This window comes from Quercus suber, unplaced genomic scaffold, assembly GCF_002906115.3.
Source record: "Quercus suber isolate HL8 unplaced genomic scaffold, Cork oak 2.0 scaffold_407, whole genome shotgun sequence".
NCBI classification, from domain to species: domain Eukaryota; kingdom Viridiplantae; phylum Streptophyta; class Magnoliopsida; order Fagales; family Fagaceae; genus Quercus; species Quercus suber.
The window spans coordinates 377773-400388 of NW_027069858.1; the positions used below are offsets into that span (position 1 = coordinate 377773).

At 32.6% G+C, this 22616-nt stretch overlaps 2 protein-coding genes across 4 annotated transcripts; both read right to left on the bottom strand.

The window, feature by feature from the left end:
• Window positions 1–3450: 3450 nt before the first annotated feature.
• Window positions 3451–8128, bottom strand: LOC112019399 (B3 domain-containing transcription factor VRN1). 2 transcript variants are annotated; one of them, XM_065761350.1, is made up of 5 exons: window positions 7916–8128; window positions 5172–5907; window positions 4918–5078; window positions 4491–4805; window positions 3451–3688 (listed from the first exon to the last, which is right to left on the bottom strand). In XM_065761350.1, the coding sequence occupies exons 1-4, from the start codon at window positions 8087–8089 to the stop codon at window positions 4533–4535; spliced, it is 1344 nt and encodes a 447-aa protein (XP_065617422.1). In that variant the 5' UTR covers window positions 8090–8128; the 3' UTR covers window positions 3451–3688; window positions 4491–4532. The 2 variants fall into 2 exon arrangements, with proteins under 2 accessions (XP_065617422.1, XP_065617423.1); XM_065761351.1 differs by having other exon boundaries at window positions 4918–5075; window positions 7916–8126.
• A 5716-nt stretch (window positions 8129–13844) lies between these two features.
• On the bottom strand, window positions 13845–17733 carry LOC111986896 (B3 domain-containing transcription factor VRN1). Of its 2 annotated transcripts, none has more exons than XM_024018592.2 (4): window positions 17360–17733; window positions 14854–15538; window positions 14567–14766; window positions 13845–14466 (listed from the first exon to the last, which is right to left on the bottom strand). In XM_024018592.2, the coding sequence occupies exons 1-4, from the start codon at window positions 17417–17419 to the stop codon at window positions 14155–14157; spliced, it is 1257 nt and encodes a 418-aa protein (XP_023874360.1). In that variant the 5' UTR covers window positions 17420–17733; the 3' UTR covers window positions 13845–14154. The 2 variants fall into 2 exon arrangements, with proteins under 2 accessions (XP_023874360.1, XP_065617415.1); XM_065761343.1 differs by lacking the exon at window positions 17360–17733 and adding an exon at window positions 16360–16876.
• Between the last annotated feature and the right edge of the window lie 4883 nt (window positions 17734–22616).

The following is a 22616-nucleotide window of genomic DNA, read 5'->3' on the forward strand; positions in this document are numbered from 1 at the left end:
AAAAACTCAATGCTACAGCCTACAGGTAAGAGGGGTGGTGTGCTTCCGGGCTGTGGAGAGTGGGCCATGTGGGTCGTGCAGTCCAAAGAGGCAGGTACCAATTCAAACCTCTCTTATTCTTTCAATTTATTTTTATTTATCAAAGTAAATTACACTTTCAATTCTAAATTATCACCTTAATTATACTTCTTCTTTTTTTACTATTGAAATGCACAGCCAACCCCCTTATTTTAAAAATATTAAACCTCTGTCACATGTTTTATTATTAACTCTAAAGAAATTTAACAATGAAATATCAACTAATCCATTAACGGTTTATTTTAAAAGAAGAGATAAATGATTTTTCAATGTTAAATTATGTTATACTTAACATCAAAACAAATGAAAGGAGGACATTGAAATAAAATTATGACATTGGAGTCAATTGTCAGTTTCAATATACATTTCGTGCGATGGTCACTTCGTTGATGTTGCGCTAATCTCACTGCAGTGATTTCCCTTCTCTCTTCTGCTAGGTCAAGGTCAAGGGATAGGAGCTATTCATTGTTGCTACTAAGGAACTGATCAGTTCTTAATGTTGGAAAGCTAGTTTTTGTAGGGATGATTGCTTCAGATCCGTATGTCATAGAAACAAGGTCTCTCCAGTGGACCTTCTAGGAGTCGTGTGATACGTCCACAAAACGTGAGGAAATCCATCCACCCACTTTCCCTTAGCCTCCTCTAGTCTCTTCTTTAAACCATCCACAATGACTTTATTTGTGGCCATTACCTAGCCATTGCTTTGGAGGTATGACAGGGTAAAATATCTATTTTTTATTCTCAAATGACAACAATATCTCCAAAAGGTCTTGCTAACAAATTGGAGTCCATTATCTGAGATGAGAGTGTTCGGTACCCGAAATCTTGTTACAATATTTCGACACATAAATCTCTTCACATCTCGATCTTGAATGTTTGCTAATGGCTCAGCCTCTACTCATTTGGTAAAATAATCTGTAGCAACAAGTAGATACCTTGGATTCCCTGTTACTTTCGAGAATGGTCCAACAATGTCCAGCCCCCATGGTCCGATTTCAAACACTCATCTTCTTCCCGGGTTTTCTCAGAAACCAAACAGAAAGTTAAGTAGCCTCAGAAAACAAAGTGTAAAGCAACAAATGTAACACTTGCATGTAACAACGTAAGAGACCCCAAAGTGTTTCATTCAAGAACAAAACAGAGAAATCAGAAAAAGACCCAGAAAAGTTCAAGGAAAAAAAAACACATACAAGTATCTTTTCATTGAAAACAATCTTGAAGAAAGTCTCGGGATCCCTTGTGGGATACTTGCAACGCCGTTCACGCTTGTCAGTGGGCTCCAGTCCCCTGCGGCGAGTCCTTGGCCTAGACGCCATATCAAAGCAAAGCAATCTCAGAGTCAGAGATTGAGAAACTAAAAGTGTGAAAGAGAAAGATAATGGAAGAAACTGTGTATATAGAGACACGTTTCACGGGGTCAGTTGCAGAGTGAGTTTCAAACTATCTCACAGTGTAAGCCACGTTCACGTAGTTTACGCAAACATCGTTGCTTTTTCTTTTCTTTTTTTTTCTTTTTTTTTTTCTTTTTTTTTTTTTCAGGTTTCTTTGTTATTATTATTATTATTATTATTTATTTATTAAGCTTCTAAAAATAAGGTATATAAGTAAATTTATAAATTAAATTTATTAGAAATTGATGAAAATTCAAATCTCACGCACAATTTTACAACCCCGCTATAAAGTATTCCAACTGCCAATAAGAGAGAATTGTGGAAATCATTCAAATGTATTCAGTTTTTGTATAAATCTATCAGTTTTTCAAACTCTAAGAAAAACAAAATATATATATAATATATATATCTTTGTCAACAACAACAAAAATTATCAAAAAAGAAACTGTAAAAAAAATACTATATGTTGCTTTCAACGTTTTCTTTTAAAAAAAAGAAAAAAAAAAAAAAAGAAACCAAATGCACAAATTCAAAATTTCATACTTCCCTAATAATTGCTTTTGTTAAAAACTTTTTCATTTTTTATCAAACAATTGCTTTATAAATCAGGTAAACTATGCAAGTTTAAAATTCCCTCTACCCTATCTAATACATTTAAAATTCCCATTAAAAAAATATTTCATCCTTCACCTCATTCAATGGCCACTACAACATATCTTATTTTTGTTTCAAATATTAATTTTATAGTTTAATACATGAGTTTTTGTTGGGCATACATGCAACACCCAATAGTTTTTTTCTTCTTCCTATTCATATTCATTGAGTGTCCAAGGCAATGGGTATTTTGCAATTCTGTTCTCATGACTTCCTAATTGGAATTTGAAATGTTAGATATATATATATATATATATTTTTTTTTTTCTATTAAAAAAAAAGGTGAATAAATCCATTACATTAAGAGCTTTAATTTTACTTTCACTTTGTTTCTTTTTTGGATCAATAATCATAAGAAAGTCTTGTATGAAAGACAAATTTCTTTTTCTTTTTCTTTTTAAAACCAAAAAAAAAATTATATAGATGAATTGTTTTCTATTTAATTTGTACATTTTTCGATGCATTCTAAACAATCGGAATATTAAGTTATTGTATTTAAAATTTTAAATGATGCCAAATCACTGTTGGTTTTGTGCATTTTGTAGATGAATCTACTCGGATTACTTTCCCAAAAAATAGTAATATGTATTGCTTCTACTCTTTTTTTTTTTTTTTTCCCTAATGAATCGTTAATCTTTGTATTTAAAAAATGTTGGGCCAAAACACAAGTTTCTTGGATAATGATCTGTTTCATTTTCAAAATGGCAACATGTAAGATGAGTTGCACGTGCAACTCAATAACGTCAATGATGCCAAGAGATCGGGACACCATATGAGATTTTGTAATTTGGAGATCGGAAATTTACGTACTTTACTTTAGTGAGTTATTGTGTACGTAAGGGTGGGAATATTCTTGATACCTACACTTTTATACAAGGATTTTATAGGATTTTATTTTTTGAAAAGATGCATATAAGTTTGCTATGATTAAATTGTAAAGGAGTTGATACATTTTAGTATTATTGTAAAGGAGTATTTAATTGATTAAGCAGTTGGCGATATAATCATTTGTTTATTTTTGTTTTGAAAATAGGCAATCAGTTAATTTTAAAGTAGGATTTTTGTGGATTTGAGGTTATCATATGTTTTCACTTGATCATGAATGCACTTTTATATTTTATTTCACTAGGAATTTGGTCATCTTATTTACTTCTATTTTATTTGGTGTATAGAAAGTTAGCATTTATTTCTTCACAAACCAAAATAGCCATTCCATTCCATGTCCATTCATCAATGCATTTAACAAACCATATATGATATGTGTATATATATATATATATATTGTCAGGGTTCTAAGAGCTCGGCATAGGGAATGAGAGACCCTGTGTTTTGACAGATAGCATTATGCATCTCTTCAACATGGAATACTGAACAAGTTAAAAAGTTTTGCTAGATTTTCACATGGAACTTAGAGAAGTTGAGACTTGAGAGTACTGTTATTTACAACATAGAATACCAGGGGGGAAGAACAAAGGCCTTTTATCTTACTACCCCAGTCATTCCACTGACTCAAAATCTTTCCTCATCAAGCCCAGTAGATATACAGAAAGACATTCTGCAAGTTCCTGCAAATAACCAAAGTTTCTGAAATAAGCATAGAAGGCATCTGATATTTCATCTTTGATTTCCTCACCTTTGTTGCAATGTCTACAAAGTAATCAAATCTTTTTAGTTACCATAAGGGAAATAATGACGAAAATGTTACAGCATTTTCCTGTCAAAGCTAATCACAAATTCTATTAGCCAATTCCTAAGATGTTTTGGCATTTGCTACTTAAAGTTAATCAAAATTCTATTAGCCCAGCGGTAAAACAATAGAAACCATAACATTAAAATAGCAAAAATAACCTCTATACCCTTTAAATGATGAGAATGCAGTTGTTTTATGAATATGCAAACAAGCACAGTTCTAAACCAAGCAGTGCATAAATGAGAGTCTGAACAAAGACCTGAAGCCCAAAGAAGTAACAATGCAATTAAGATACTGTTATGGTCTGCCACGATGTTACTAATGGGAGTATGGGACAACCAATTTAGACCCTATTCAAGGTACATGATTAGTTTCTAAATCTCCCCTGCAGTAATGTTGGAATATGCATGCGTAAATAGTTTGATTAATTAAGTGATTGAATTCCACATTGAGTACTACTGTACTAGTGACAAGAGCAAGTGGTTGATATAACCTAAATCTCTTGGCTTAAGTTTTTAGGTTAAAGTGGTGTGCCAAGAGGTTGTATTGAGTCAAGTTAAATAAGTTGTACTGAAAAGTTTATGCACAGATATAAGCTTCATGAATAAACTAAACAAGTTACAGCACACCAAAAAAACAAAAAGGTACCTAGCACAGTGTAGGAAGTTGGTACTTACCAACCATAGGATTATAATTAGTTCAGATTGGCTTCTCTTCTCTCAAGGTTGATTTCCTGGACCTGCGTCTTCAAGAACCCGAAATATGGTCACTTTCAGTTTCAGCATGATGTCCTCCTTACTGATCAGCTCAAATACACAAACATCTCCCTCCTCCAAACAATTATCCAACACAAACTCACGCCATCCTTGGCTCAGTTTAGCCCCATTACCCTCATTAATACATCGGACAAGCCATGATGGCCCATCAGAAATTTGAAGCACGATTGATCCCGAACTGTTCAGATACTTCTGAGCAAAGCTGGACGGAATATGCTGCACAAGTGAAAAGAAATGCATCTCCACTTTAGCAGTATATAAAAAACTTATAAAAATTCAAAAAAAAAAAAGAAAAAAAAAAAAGAAGAAGATTATAGTTGGAGCTAACCAAAAGATATCCCTTGTGTATATAGGATGGTTTCATGACAACCCTGCAAAAAGGATTACCAGGGGTGAACCTTAGCGATGCACGAATTGCCCTCCCTCTTTTTTCAGCTACAGCTGTCGAAACTTTTGCCCCAGGTATTCCCACTTCCACATTAAATTCTGCTGATGATTCATGTTCATATATTTATTCATCAAATCAACAAGGAGAAAATCAATATAGAGCATAAACAGAGGACATAAGTTCATAGAGCTTACTAGGTTCAGTACTTTGCTTTCTTCTTTTGGCACTTTGTCGTGCTTCATCCGAGTAACCTGATCCAACTTCACCTGCAGTCCTGGTAAGTTCAGTCTCATTGAACTGGATGCCTATTTCTCTAGTAGATCGAACCTTTGCTTTTAGGGTATCTGCATCCTTTGCTAGATGAATGTTATCCCCATCAGGCCTATGCATTAAGTTCTTTAATGCAGTCCTAATGCAGGTTTTATAGGGTTTCTGCTGATCTACATGTTCATCAGAAACATTGTTTCTCCAAGGCATAGAAGTTGGGCGTGGAGGGACAGAACCCAAGAATTCAATTGAGTCATCATCTTCTATTTCTTTTCCATGCAGCACTGGATGGTGCTTGCCATGGCTGGGTTCTTCTGCACCCAAGATTTCAATTGAGGCATTATCTGCTACTTTTCCAAGAGACGCTGGACATTGCTTGACATGATTGGGTTCTTCAGAACAACTTGGAATATTACATGATTCACAAGCTGTCAAATTGAACATATAAATATCAAAGTTTGAATTCCCTTCATATCGAAAGATCAAAAGATTTCCAGCATGAATGCAGTGGTGCTTTACAAATTCATGCCAGCCGTCATGAAACCACAACCTCTGGCCAGCTTTCCTTAGTTCCACAAGCCAGTAACGACCACTGGGAACAGAAAGTGTAGCAACACTAGAGAGTTCATCTCCAAATTTTCTAACAAACTTATTTGGGATCCTCTGCGGATGCAAAAATTAAGTTACATTGTTTCAGTTGAAATGAAATAAGGAAAAAAATTTCATATCAGCAGTTCACCACAGACAGCATCAGTTGGTAATGTTATTGATAAATTAGAACATGAGACCAATAAGGATGGTATGTCATCTTATTTTAATTGGCACGCAGTAAGTTAATTTTGGACTTGGGCTGGGTTGGACTGTCAAGACTCAAGATCATGACACGTGGCCAAAAGTGAACACGTGTCATAATGAAGGGTCCAGTGCACAGGAGCACTGGACCCAATCTTTGCCCGTGAATTTCAAGAATTGATACTATTTAACAAAAACAAAAGAAAATTTTAATCCATATAAGCAATATACAAGTGAAAACTTTCTAGCAGAAAATATTTTCCTCAAACACCAAGGTTATTAAACCCAGTTTAGGTAAAGGAAATGAGAAGAACAAACTTTTAGTATTTCTATATTGTTCCAAAGGTTTCTTTATAGGGGGGTCTTGTAAATTGTAATAGATATAGGTCAAGGGGACTCTGGGAGGGGATTTTGTTTGGGAAACAAATGAAGAACAAAATAAAGGAGTGGGACCTAGGAATCAACACCTAGGGTTTGCTTGAAATCAACTTCAAGTGAAAAAAATAGTTGATAAAACCTAGGCATCAACACTTAGGGCTACTTGGAACCAGCACCAAGCATTAAAGAAAACTCCCAACCCAAATTTTATAAAGCCATAATCAATTGCTTACAATACACCATTTTGGGCTTTTAAATAGGACTCCAAAGTTACATACTTACATCATAGAGGGACAAGAAATAAATTGCTAAGGAAATAACTTGTAATCTATTACATTAATTTCAAAAATAAAAGAAAATTAAATCCTAAAAGTCTCAGCATCCATTAGCATCAATCACAATCAATCAGGTCCAACAAAATCAATCATCATTAATAGATCATTTTCTTTTTTGTGTCCACAACAGTAATTGTTAGATGTTAGTGATTTTACTTGGATAAAATCATTGGGGTATCACAAGAATGACTCATTGTAACCCAATTGATGGTCACTTGCTAAAGTTCAATCAATAGAGAATCGCAAGAATGACTCATTGTAATCCTTTTTTGATAAATGACTCATTGTAATCCACTTGATAGTTATTTGCAAAAAGTTTGAGCCCCAAAATTATCGCAGCCACTTTTCAATGTAACCAAGTGCTTTTGAAATTTCTTGTTGGTAAAGAGTATAAAAAGGTTGGGGATGGGTAGGGGCAGAAAGCATCAATATTGAAAGCACATATCCAACGGCCAACAAAGAAAAAAAAAAAACATGATGATCGCTTAAGCCAAAAAGAGAGAGACAGAGAGGGAAATAAAAATAAAAAAGATAACTTGGGGCCAAAGAGAAAAGCAAAAGAACGTCACCAAAAGCCAATAGAAAAGTAAAAGAAGATCATTTTAAAGAAGAAAAGTAAGGAAAAAAAGACTCATTAAGCAGTACAGGGTTCATAACCAAATTACAACATAAGACCAATTGCATGCAGTCCAAACAATCCAAACTATCAAACCATATTCAACATTTCAATCTTCTCACCATGACCACATGGAAAAACAGCTACTTTTGCAAACATAGCTCTCTTTTTTTTTTTTTTTGTCTCTTTGTAGACCCAAAAAAAAAAAAAAAAAAACCCCAAAGTTGTAAAACTCCAAATGTCCAATTTTCTCAGCAACCAAACATAGTTTAGGATCCATTATTTTTTCTACCCAAAACTGTAAATATAAATATTAGTAATTAACAAAAATCTGAACTTGATATGTTAACCATTTAGTGCATGCCCAAAGCCACGTCAACAAAGTTGGAACCTTTCAAACTTAATCAACTTTATAAAATTTTAAGCTTCAAGTGCTCACATAAAAAATTGAATAAAGACAAGTTTCTCTCTCTCTCTCTCTCTCTCTCTCTCTCTCACAATTTTCCTACCAACCAAACAAGCTTTTACTTTAACTGAACTATAAGCTTACCAGCTTCTTATCTTGGATAATAGAGACATCCATTAACTTGTAAAAGAGGCAAGCCCTCCTGTTTGGACACGGAGAGCTTGAATGGAGGCTTTGGTTTACCAGCTGTGCCATTGTTGATTTTGATTGTTCAGACTCAGTCACTGGGAGAGCCAGACCATGATCATTGATCATCATTCATCAACCCCACTAGCTGATATTTGGGAAAATGAAGAAAATTTTACTTCTTTTAAATGGCCCCACAACTGGGCCAGGGTCTTTGTGGGTCCCATAAAAGATCAAAAGAATTGTAATCGTCATGTGGCAGTCTGTGATTTTTTTTTTTTTTTATAAACTTTGAGAAAGAGATATATTTATTAGTAAAAAATTGGCACACAACATAAATTATATATTTTATTTAGCGTATATAATTTAATTTTTATACATATTCTATTACTATCTTTTAAACACATATTTTTATGACTTCAGACATTTTTTTATGATAACATATCCTCCTTTCTTGATTCTATCTTATTCTTATCACTAGTGGCGCATCGAATTAGGGATAGCAAAATACAAAAATGTGTGCCCATTTTGACCGGTCTCATTCTTGTCATGCGTAGATTTTCTTTACCTTTAAGAAGAGATGGAGTATGCATCATCCAACCCCCATTTATATGGTTGCTATCATTAAATTTGGTATGAATCCAACCCCATCCTGCATTAATTAAAATTGAGTACTTTTTTTTAATTGAAATCATTCAAGTATTTTTAGGGAGTCGCACAACATTCAATTAAATGTGTATTTGTTTATTAGTTTTTGTTACTTTCCAATCAGTTAAATGTATATTTGTTTATTAGTTTTTGTTATTTTCTAATATAGAAGAATTTATTAAATTTCTCCTGAACAAGTGCATTTAAACATTCATTAACAAAAAAACCTCATGTTATATCACAAATAGAGAAATACAACTATATCCTTCTTTTGTCAATATGTCCACACAATGGTTTCTTTTAATTTATTAAATGTCTCCTCAACGAGTGCATTCGAACATCCGTTAACAAAAAGCCTCTTGTTAATTGTCATATCACAAATGGAGAACACAATGGTTTCTTTTATGTTGTGTGCTCAAGTTGATTTTCCTCGAGCTTATACAAGAGGAACATGCAATTAGACACACTGGAACTAGAACGGTAAGAACAAATGTTAATATCATAGATGGAATTTATTTTGAAAAAATCCCCAAGGACCCCAACAAGTTATCATCCATTTCAATTATGGGTTTTGTGATGTCCAAATGGATTGCTAAATTAACCCATTCTTGAGTACCCACAATTTTGTCATCACGATGTTAATTATGCCAATGTTTCTAAAGAAATAGTTAATCCAGATTAACTCTCTAATTAATCCCTTGCTTAAAGAGTTTCCAACCTGTTTGAAGTATTAATTGTTTAAATTGTTTTGGTTTAGTTCACTGTTATTACTAATTTTTCAAGTTGTATATGACCATTCGATAATACTATTTAACAAAAGAGTAATATCATGTTTACAATTTTTCACAACAAATTTGTTGAGGGTCATTTTTGTAAAACACAAATAGAAGGAAGGAAGCCCAACTTAGCAACGCAGGCAGCAAATAGAAGTGGCAAGCATAGAAAGAAATCATTAAACCCAAGCGGCAAGAATAATGGATCACAGGTCCATAAAATAAATAAATGGGCCTTGAGAAAGCAAGTGGGCTCGAAAGGCCCGGAAAGAGAGAATAACAAACCTATAGGCAGTGTATGATGTGAAAAATTAAAAATGGGATGCGGCAGGCTCAAAGTAATGTAAGTAAAGAGAGTAGGGGATTGTTGGTAGGACCACAAATCCCAAGGATGAGTATGGAGTAATTGGGCCGAAGAAACCCAATGAAGTAAGTAAAAGCCCATGGGAACACAAAGTTAGGAAATGGGCCGAGAAAGCCCAAAACAAGTAAATGGGCAGAGGATGCCCAAGGGGACACATGAGCCCCTAAGTAAGAAAGCCCATGGCCATGCAAAGCCATTTGGGGGAAAGGGTAAATGGCAAGTCTAAAAGAGGACCAGCAAGACCAAATCATTACAATATGAATGACAGGATAGTATGGTAGGACATGATGGCAATCAAGAAATGGGCTAAGAAAAATGTAAAACCCAGTATCAAATGAAGCCCAGCCCCTAAAGAAAGCAGTGAATTATAAAACGGCCCACATAAAAGAACAAAGAAGTGTGGCAAACTATTCAAACAAAGCTCCAGACTGCGGCAAATGCATGAGAGCAAGCGGATTTTGGACATACATGAAAAGGAAGCACGCGTAAGGTCTAGGCACCACAAACCTGTACCCAGCCAATATGGGACGTGATGGGGTCATGGGTCAGAGGTAAGAGGTAAGGGGAGTATGGTTTGGTGGTGGAGATAGGGAAAAAGACCTATTCTGCGGCTCCTGCCCAAGCCCTTTTGGGAGGTACGTCCTGCTGGGATGACAGACCACCCAAAAGAGGCAAGGTTGAGGGGAGAATCGTTGGGTGCAAGCCATGAGGGAAAGAGAGAGAAAACATTTACAACGTGGCAGGAAAGGATGCCACGGCAGACTAACAAACGACACAAACCTACCTTTGTCTGGCAAAGGTAAGTGGTACATAGACGAACTCTTTGGTGGTCGGCAAGTACGCCCAGACCAGACAAAGGCGGTTAAGGGGCAAAGTGATAAAACCCGATCACGGCAGGTCTTATAAGAAGACCCTTGCCGTGCCCTGTATAGGGGATCGAAAAATAGAGGTATTACGAAGTGAAAAGAAAACAAAAGGAAAATAAAGGAAAAAGAAAAGATAAAAGAGAAAACAGAAAACAAAAGAAAGATAATATAATGGGCAGGCATCAGTAAGTCGGTTCCCTTCTCTCCCCTTCGAAATCCCACTCTCTTTGAGGCAAGTAAACAATAGAGATTCCTTTGGGCACTAATCATTTAGGTCTGATTCCCTCAAAGTTATTAATCCCCGCGATAGGATCTTTTCCTAGGAGATTAGCTTCATTGAGAGGAGGCGTTCTTCCTCTTTGGTCTTTGCCTCTACGGACCCAAACTTGACTTGATATTATTTCTTCGATTAACTCATATTGTCACTTAATCCTTCACTTCTTTTGTAAAAACTATTGTTATTACTGTGATTGTCATAAATAGGGATTACTTGGTCATTTTTCACTAAAAAAATGTCACCATATTTTTGTTCTTCTGCTATTGTTATATCTACCTGCCGTAAGTACACTCCTAGTAAACAAGACCTAGTTTGCGCACAAGCCAGCCCAAAGTGAGTTACAGTTGGCCGGTCTGAACTCTCCTACTCAAAATACTCAGGCCCATCACCACAGGAGGCAGCCCAACCCAACACCTGGTACGCAAAAAAGGCGCCTACAAAATTTTAGATGGTAAATTATTGAAAATAGGTTTCTTTTTTTTTCCTCACAGTTTTGTTTTTTGGTTGAAGACAAATCTACTTGTTTGACTTCTATGGAATGGAATTATTTTATATTTATACTAGCTTCATCAAACGCACTTTGCACGTATGATGAAACTCTTTTTTTTTTTAGTTTAATGTAACTTTTCAATTTGAATTTATTTACTGTTAGTGAAATTACACATGAATGAATTTTTAAGAAAAAAAGTGTATTAAACGTTTTGAAATATATTTAAATAGAGAATGTGCTAATTTTTAGGAAAAAAGTTTCTTGGGGTAATTTTTTTTAATTTTATTGAATTACAATTTTAATCCTATTTTTTATTTTTTAAGAATAATAATTATCTAATTAAATTAAATACATTTTTTTTTAAGATTATAACTAACTTTCTGAATCTTCTTAATATGCACAAAAAAAACACCTGTGCCAAGAAAGATATGTCCACAACTAGAATATCAAGATAGGTCACCAAACAGGCCTATAATTTATATAATTTAAGGCAGATGTGATATAGGGTCACATCACTCACCTCACCTCGCATGCCTACCTCCTTTAACGTAATCCTTTTTATTTATTTATTATTTCTTTTTGGACTGATGTTACAATTTTTCTTTAACGTAATTTGTTTCATCTTTCATGATTCATTCAGTATTCAATTTTATTTTAATAGTAGAAGCACAAAACAAAAACAAAAACAAAAAATATTTAAACTTCAGCAACAATTGGACAACTCTGTAGGTCACTACATTTTTGAGGTTCCCAATTAAATAAATAAAGCACAAAAGGCCACTGACGTATTAGCACTCACTTTACGTGATTTACCTAATGATCTACTGTAATGTGTTTTTTCAAAAAAAAAAAAAAAAACTATTATAATGTTGTATTAAATTTTTATGAATTGTGGTAGATTCTACTAAAAATATTAAAAATTTGGTAAAGCAGTTATAGCGTTATAATCATTAATCAATAGAGTAATATTATATACACGACAATTTTCATAATAATTGAATTGACAACCTTGATTTTCATTTAAACGCGCCACTCTTCTTACCGACCAATGTGCAACGGGTGCCAATTGACAAGGACGAATATTGTCAAATGACTAGTTATGATCAATCTCACATCATTTTCCTTACACACCAGTCACAACTCACAGCAACATTTCCCAGTCCAACAGATTGATGAATTCATACATGTCATGCAATAAAAGGCAAGGCAAATGCTTCACAAAATTCTGCTCAAGAATATGGTTCCTTCTACAGATTTTGATCATCAGGTTCACTGGAACCACTAAATAAAAGCCATCAATTTATGTTGCAAAATTTGATGGGTACACCTCAGTGGCATCTTGAGCAACTCGACCAAAATGAAGTCAATGAAAAGCTTGTGAAAAGCGAACAGAAGGAATTTCTAAACTCAAAATTGTATTAACAAGCTGCACATGGCTACATGCACTCGAAACCATTTTAACATTGTCCCATGAGATTTAGACCTGCTAAAATGTTCGCTAATCTAAAGTGCAAAACCCCTATCAGCCTGAAATAACTACAATGAAATATGTCCTGTACATGTCAATTCTCTATCCAAGACATGCAATAAAAACATTATCCCAATAATGTTGACATCTTCCATCTCCCAACCAGAAAGTATAACATGAATATTTTATCTTAAAAGTCGTGCTTGACTGCTTGCATTAAGATTAAGAGCATGTCAATTCTAATTCCTCTACCTCAAGAGTCACCAAAAAAAATCACCACTTAGCATAAGAAAGCAACACTCAAAAGTGTTCCTGCAAATGAATCCAAATCACACCGTCCCACATGGCATAAATCTGCCGGAACACAACAATCATGCCTATGTTAGAAATTAATATTACAATGGGCTTACAAACTGGCATCTCCTCCCTTATGGGTAGAGGGTGAGTTCATGGGTTTAAAAACCAATTGGGTGTGTATAACTTATTAATCAAACAAGAATTCTTTTTGTATCATAATACATATAAACCAACGCACATTAAACCTTCAATTTAAAAAACAAAAAAGAATTCAATATATGTAAACTTTTTTATTTCTGAATCAGAAAGCTACCCATCCATCAATGCTGACTAATATAAGTAGTAATAGGACGACAACAATTCTGAAATTGTGCAGGGTCTTACGCATGTAAAAGGTCGAACACAATGCATACACAATGCACAAAGCTCCAACTTTTTGCAGGGTCCAAGTTGGGCAGATTTTGTTAAACAGCATGTTTTATTGACTGTCACAATTAGCTCACAAAATTATGAAGAGGTGTCATAGATAAACAACTGCTAGTTTTATTTTGTGCAATTTCTAGGAAATTTTTTCACATCATGTTGCCTATTAACAATGTCAAAAAAGTACGAAATATTTTTCTTCTATAAACAAAATTATAAAAGCTCAACAGAAGTAATTCTTCCCTAGCTGCAAACACATGAGAAAATTAACAATCAGTAACTGGAGCAATAAAATAAAATTTCAGGTTGAAAATGCCAAATCAAGCAGGGAAGAGGAGAGGGAATGACTAGGATCCATTGTTCTGGTCCACTTTGATAAAAACTAGATTGCACAATCTATTTACAACCCTAGTCAAGACATAAAAATCGGTATTCAAATTCCTAACTACTAAAAGTTCCACTAAGTTATCTTGGAAAGTTTATGGACACAAAAAAGCAACTAAGCTCCTCGTGAAGATATAAGATCAGTAACTGGCCACCCAGAAGATAAAGTTACTTGATACAGTCTAGAAATCCGAAAATTACCAGCAACTAATTTCTAATTAGTTTTAAGTGGTTGACATGTTGCATTAATGGTTGGTTCACCACCAGCCCATTATCATCGAGGACACGATATGTAGTAACCTTCAGCACAATTTCCCTCATCTTCAACAGCTCAAAGACACAAACATCTCCTTCCCCCAAATTATTCTCCAATGAAAATTCATACCATCCCTGACTTAACTTTGCTCTGCCTCCTCTATAAAGGCACCGGACAGGCCACTGTCTCCCCTCAGAAGTCTGAAGTTTGATAAATCCTGATACCCCACTTAGATTCTTTTCAGCAAAGCATGATGGGAGATACTGCACAAGTAAAATGAATACATTATACACTAAGCACATTTATTTTTTATTAATACGATAAGGTAAAGCCATGTTTAGCACATTAATCTCAATGGCTCACCATTATACACCCCCTATATAAATAAGATGGCCGCAGGACAACCCTGCAGAAAGGATTGGTTGGCTCAAATGCTTTAGCCGCATTAATAGCCCTTTCTCGTTCCTCTGCTGTCACTGTTCTCTTTCTTGCAGAAGCACTTTCGTAAAATCTGAACCTCATATCTACTTCCTCTTCGTGTCGAGCTGATGACTCCTGCTCATCTGCATTTTTATAGAATTACTGATGAGAAAATCAAATTCTTTAGGCTCCACAAGATGAAAAGAGAAAAATAATTTTAAAGAGCTTACTAGGATCATTTTTCCGCTTTTTTCTCATAGTTTTTTTAAGTTTTTGAATTTCTTGATCTGCACTTTGCAATTTCACTTCATCCAAAGACTTTTTAAGCTCAGTTGCATTAAATTGAACACCTATCTCTCGAGTATGATGAATTTCTGATGAGGATTTATCAACAACCTTTGATGGATGCATGTTCCCATCCCCAGCCCAATTCAAGCAGTTTTTAAGTTTAGAGCCATTGAACAAATTCTGCAGTGATGGAGGATTGTAACTTTTGTTAGGTGTCAGTAGATCTCCACGTTCACCAAAAAGCTTGTTTTTCAAAGATGCAGTAGTCGGCGTGGAACCCAAGATTTCTGCAAAGTCATCATCTTCCATTTCTTCAAAAACACGATAATGACTGGCATAACTGATCCCTTGAGGGCCACCGGGAGTATTGTTTTGATAGTTGACCTCAGAATTCGCCAAGTTAAATATATGAACAAAGAAGCTCGAATTCCCTTCATATCGGAATACTAGAAAGTACCCAACACGGATGGAGTAATGCTCAACAAAGTCTTGCCAACCGTTGTGAAACCAAGCACTATTGTCGACTTTCTTCAATCCTACTTGCCAAACATGACCATCAGGAACAGAGAGTGTAACAACAGGAGAAAGGTCATCCCTAACTTTCATGACAAACTTTTCTGGTATCCTCTGCACATACCCAATCAAGTTAGGTTTTGTTTGTTGCAATGAAATGCGTGATTTACAATTGTAGATGAATTAAGACATGACGTTGGACAAGTAACCAGGTGACATGGTCACCCACATAGGACCAAGTTGCATAATATATCCATGTACCCAATTAGTTGGAATTTAGGCTTAGTTGTATTCAGTTGAGTTGTGTACTTGTGTGCGTGTGGCACCAAAAAACATGACATGAATAGAACATTAATGCTAATCCTATAAACTAAAAAGTTCAACAGCATTTCAAAAATAAATTAAAACATCAAGAAAAGTTTAGCAATATTATCCAAAGTATAAAGAATATTGTATCAGAGACATAACAACAGTGAGTAATATCCAGATTATCAACTTTCCCCAACAACCATATATGAGTATGGCAATAATTCAAGTACAAGGAATATGAAAATTAAGAAAAGATAATCTTAAATATCACCAATGCCTATAAGAAGAAAATCACAAGGTGTCCGAACAATGAAAATTTCAAGCAAACCTCAAAATTACTAGTGACTGGTGAATTTGCACCAATATCCTAATGATAACATGGAAAAACAAGATTCTGAGTCCATAAGATCAGCATATAACTAGAACACCAACAATTACAGTGAAATATGTCATTCAAGTATCTACAAATCTACAAAATAGCTTTGCTTTTGCTAGTAGCATTCAGATGACATTTTCTGTGCTTTATGAATGCCATCTTTTCTTCAACACCTAATATAAGTACCCCAAGAAAACACCTTTTTAAGGAAATACTGCGTGATAAAAAGATGGAGAAATATAAACAAAACCTCATCTATTCAAGAATTTCGGTTCTCACAAAGAGCCTTGTAGCTCAGTGGCACAACCCCATCCAAGGTTAGAATTATCTCCCTCCCACACTTGTATTAGCAATTGAATTATCAAGAAAGAAAAGAAAAAAAGAATTTCAGTTCTCAAATATATAAAATTCAAGAATTTCGGTTCTCACAAAGAGCCTTGTAGCTCACTGGCACAACCCCATCCAAGGTTAGAATTATCTCCCTCCCACACTTGTATTATCAATTGAATTATCAAGAAAGAAAAGAAAAAAAGAATTTCAGTTCTCAAATATATAAATAAGAAAAACCCACTTAAATCTTTCACAACATCTATGATAAACTGATTCATTTTCCTTCTACTTTACCCGGGTTTTTCTCTACAACCAAAAAAAAATCATGGGTTTCATCAGATTCTCATAAAACAAGCCATATCAAAACAGAATAAAGGGAATTCCAATTAACTGTTCGAGTTATCTGGCTCTATATAATCCCAACAACCAAACAGAGTTTGGGTTTTAGCACCTTCAAACAGAGTTCTTGTTCTTTACAAAAAATTGTGCCAAAAAAAAAAAAAAAAACTTTTTTGTTGCAAGGAAAAAAAAAAATCTTGCAACAAAAAACTCTTATTTTTTTTTTTTTTTTTGTTAAAAAAAATTGTATTTTTTTTTTTTAGTTTTAAGGGCCTTACAAAAATCTTATTCACCAAAAAAAAAAAAAAAATCTAAATCCTATATAATAGGCCACGAAGCACACAAAAGGAAATCAAAAGATTCAAAACAGACCCTGTGAAACAAAACCCAGAAAAACCCAATTCCCGTATTGCTATTTCTCTCTCAAATTTCTTGGAAACCAAACAGAAACCCACAACTCTGCCTCAAAAACCGACAAATAAAAACCAAATCCATGAAACACAATACCCCACAACAACAAAAAAGCCAATTTAAACAAAAACCCTAGAGAGAAAGAGAGAGAGAGAGAGAGATTAGGGTACCAGTTGCTTGGATTGGATTGTGGTGGAGAGAATCAGCTTGTGGAAATAAGGGCGTGGCATTTTCCGTAAATATTGTGATTCTTTTTTTAAGGTTCAGTAGCAGTAGTATTTAGTCAGTTCAGAACTCAGAACTCAGGAACAGAACAGAACAGAGAACAGAGCATTGAAATTCTGAAACAAACTTGAAACTTGTGTTGTGTTGTGTTGTGTTGTTTGATTGATGAAAACCTTAAAAAGGGTTTTTGGTTTTAGTTTTAGTTTTTTTTTTTTTTTTGGGTTTTTCAGATCTAGCTTAGGTAAGGTTCCTTCTCCTTATTGTCTCTTGTCTCTCTCTCTCTCTCTCTCTCTCTCTCACACACACACACATTGGGGTTGGAGAGTCAAACAACTTATTTTTAAAACCTTTTATAAAACCTCCCACACCACCAAAGCACTACACAACACAACTTGACCTAAAATATTTATTTTAATATAAACGAGTTTGCCACCTTATTTTTTTGCCTTCTTTTTTCTATTGATTTTTTTTTATTAAAAAAAAAAGGAAATTTAGAATAATAAGATTAACCCAAGAAGATGTTTCAACAAAACATCTTCTTGGGTTAATCTTTTTTTATTTTATATATATATATATAAATTCAACTGGTTAATATCTTAAAGTTTTTAATAAAAATATTCGGAGTTCAAAATTCCTTCTTTTTCATGAATTGGAGAAGAAGGAATTTTGAATTTTAAATATCTCTATTAGAAACAGTAAAATATTAACCATTTCAATTATAAGTCCCTTGGTTAAACAAGCTCAGATCAACATAACATCTTCTTGGGTTAATCTTATATATATATATATAATGATCCATATTCATGAGAATTTTACTTTACATATAATTTTTCTTCTATGTACCATACTAATTTGATCTTTTTCTATGCATATTTATTTAATATTTTATTTAGAAATAAACATGCATATCTAATCTAAACTGTTAACACATTTAGTTTATTATTATATTAAAAAAAATGCCATGAACATAAGATATTGCCTTAATACGTTATGGTCAAACTCCTATAGTCCTATTTCTTTTTTTAATATTGTCTTAATTTTTAGTTATGAGGTTTTTCTAACCAAAAAAAAAAAAAGTTATGAACAAAGTTTAACTACAAAAATGGTTGTAGCCTGAGGCCTACAACTTTACTCAATAAAATAAACACTACTACATATTTTAAAAATCTAACCATCAAATTGTTAATACACATCTCAAATTTTGTATTAATCGGATATTATTTACTATATGATCTATAAGCTTATATTTCATGCATAATTTTAAATTACAAAAACTTATAATTTAAACAATTTATTAATGACATAGCAATTGATCTTTAATTTTCTTAAAAAAAATTGCAAGCATGAAGGATATAAGAAAAATATGTAATTCAATGGTGGATTTGTCAAAATTCATCTTTAATATTAAGATATTGAGTTATAGTATAAAGTTACAACTAATTTTGTAGCTAAACTTCATTCTCAAAAAAAAGAAAAAAAGAAAAAAGAAAAAAGAAAAGCTAAACTTTGTCCAAAAGTTATGAGGTTTTGAAAATGATCTAATTGCTCTCTTTATCATCATTTGTTCTCAAAGTTATTATTAAATTTGTACAAATATATATATATATATATATATTAGGAAAAATTGTACAAATCTTTAAAATCCTTTGATCCTAGAATTGTTAAACAATTTGAATTGCAATAAGATCTTTAAATTAGTAGGATCGGGTAGTATCTAGATCCAAATCATGGGATTGGTTTGATTGTGGTAGGATCGTGATCCAACCACAATTGCATCGATCTAATCCTAAATTTTGATATATTTATAGTTGGTTCTTGGTTGTTCGGACATTTGAGCTAAACTTCTTTTATTAAAAATAAATAAATAAATAACTTTTGTAAGACCTTTAGTAACAATTTTGAATTTTTTGCTCTCCATTTGGCATATAAAAAGAGAAATGGAGGCCATTTAATAATTAATTAAAATTTATTTAATTGAATCATTATGCTTTCAAAATTAAAACTCATAGAATGGTATGGTATAATGTTTTATAGTTAAAAACTTATTTATATTTTATAATAATACTTTTATCTCTGTATATTTTTTTTTTTTTTTTTGAGAATCCTCTTTATAATCTATTTGATTCCTTGTAGATTATCATCATCAATTTTTATTAAAGAATTACCTCAAAAAATTTATTAATGAGTATTTTAACACCTATGTTAAGATTCTTGAACACATCATTGTTAATCGGTGATTTTCTTCTTTTTATTTTATTTTATGAAACAGTAGAATTTTATGACTCTCAATATGACCAAAAGGCTCTCATACCAATCCTCTATAGCATCTCAATTTTAATAACCATGACAACATGTTAATCTCACACTATTTAAATTATATTGATGGAAATTATTATGTGATTTTTGGGAGTAAAATTAAGGCAATAGTAATGTTAAACACTTTCAAAATTTCATAAACTATCTCATGAACGAAATTGAACTCCTTTTTTAAAAAAATAGTAATGAAATTGAACTCTTAGACAAAGTTTAAGGGCCAAATTATAGTTTGTTTAGTAATTACTATAATTAATATAAACTGTTCGTACAGTAACACAAATTTTATATTTTGTATATTCTATATTAATAAATTTGATCGAGTACATATATTTATAAGATCTATAACAATAGGATTTTTTTAATAAAAAAAAAAAAAAGGATCTATTGCCATTTGATTTAACTTCTTAGAATCGCAGAGTTTAGCAAGACCAAAGTCACTAGAAGTCTTTCATTTAGCTATTCTCCCAAAAAAAAAAAAGGGTCTTTCATTTAGCTTAGAATCTAATAAAACATTTCCTGTAATCATAAACGATAGATCATAGATGATAGATCCCCTCCTCATGAACACAATCCTAATAATTGAACCAAATTTCTACGATGAAGCCAACTAATACTGGTAATATCCTATATGGAATCTTGCTAACCTAGCCATGATTCAAGTGAAATCTGCAGAGGGAGAGAGAGATGACAAATAGCATTGACAACGGTGGTGGGTGGGATTGAATCATTGGCTACTTTTTCAGCTTCTCTCCAAAAGCATGTGACTTCTTTCTTTTGATAGGGGTGTGCATTCGACCCTTCAATCAGATGAAACCAATTCAACATCTCGTGTCGTAAGTTGAGTTGGGTAGAATTATTGAGCCTTGTGCTAGGTCGGATTGGATTTGGATTAATATTTTTTAATCCATCTAACTTAATCCAACCCATAAGTTTATTTTATTACACTTATTTTTATTTTCTTTATTTAGTATTTTTGAGATTTGGTTTTAATGATTTAAAATATAATTTAGGCATGTTATGTGAATTATAATAATTTATTGAAAAAAATGTTTAAATAGTTGATGAAAGTCTAATTTTTATAAAGTATGAAACATGTAAACACAACTCGACTAGGTCAAGTTGAGTTAAGAAAAAAAAAATCTTTAAATCCAACCCATGCACTCCCAAACCTTGATGAATTCAAACTCTCTTATCTAGGTTATATATATATATATATAATTTAATGGGATGTTTCGTCACTATTTAAACAGATGAAATATAGTATTTTGATTAGACACAACCCTTCTATTATTTTATCTGCACATTCCAAGAAGAAATTAGTGTGATAAATGGAAATGAGAAATCATTTCCATGAAGGCACTAACTATAAAAGAAAAAAAGGACAGATGTGGGACCAATTCTTATCAATTTGAAAATAGAATTAGAAAAGGAAAGATACCCCTCTCTTTCTCATTGTTGTTTTGGGTTCCGTACTTCTATTAACAAATACTTTCAGGCCATCTGTTAATATACTATTTTAAAATAAATTTAATATTTTTTTATGAAAATATGAAAATTTTGTTAAAAGAGTCAATTACTTTTTTTTTCATAAAAAATTATAAAAATAATTTCTACACTAACACCCTTATTAAAACATCTGTTAACTTTTTACTTACTGTTTTTAGTGTGAAGCCATACATGTACATACATACATACATATATATATATATATATATGAAATTTAAATCACGTATATAAGACCCCACTTAAGTGACAAGTTTAATTTTTATAATTGAGTTTTTATAAGACTTTCTTCCTTTTTTCTGTGTGTGTTAAAAATATTTAATATTCTATAAAAAAAATTGTTAACACTTAAACATATATTATATATATATATATATATTTTTTTTTTTTGAGAATCATATCATATATTTCTCTAAATAAAAAAGAATAATATTTTCAATTATGCCCATATAAAAAATTAATTAGTATTTTGACTTGAAAATAAAGGTCAATTATTATGAAACAGATATTATAAAATTGAAATTTTATCTCAACTTAAAAAGGGACAAATATTTCAATTATGTATCAGTCTTGTCATTGCACTGCTGCAATATATTAAATATGAAATAACAGGGGAACATGTTTGATAGCTATTTCTAAAAACAGTTTTCATTTTTTTTTTTTTTTTTTTGCTTTAAATGGATTTGGGTGTTTAAAGAAAAAAATTGTTATTGATTTTTTACTCAACAAGTTTTAGTTTTTTATATTTTATAACTGTTTTTAAATTAGATATTTTCAAAAAAAAAATTGTATTCAAAACATTTTTGTTTGTTTTTGTTGTCAATTATAAACACAAATTTTCAGAGCAGTTTTGAAAAATACCATCAAAGATAGACTCGTCTTGGTCAGTAGGGGGGTCAAGCACTAAAAAACCTCACTCGGTACGAAGATGAAACGTAGGGCACCGAGTCAATAGGAGAGGACAGTAGTAGTACATAAAGGACGTCCTCCATTCCATGTCTTTATTCCATTCTTCTAGGACAAGTTTTTTTTTTTTTTTTCAAAGTAATGTTTTGGACCAATTATTGTATATATATATATATATATATTTTTTTTTTTCAAACAAAGTAATATTTTGGACCAATTATTGTATACGTGTCAGATCAAGGTTGGTAGGGGATAATGAACTATATGCACTAATAGTAAAGATACACATTGTCATGGTCACTCAAGTGCGTTTTAAGTAGTTGGATTGGCCTAATTTCTCATGTCTACTAATCTACTAACTATATATAAAAAGAGCAAATGCCACTAGTTGGATTGGCCTAATTTCTCATGTCTACTAATCTACTCTCTATGTATAAAAAGAGCAAATGGCTCTAGCTACAGTATATTTGGTTTATT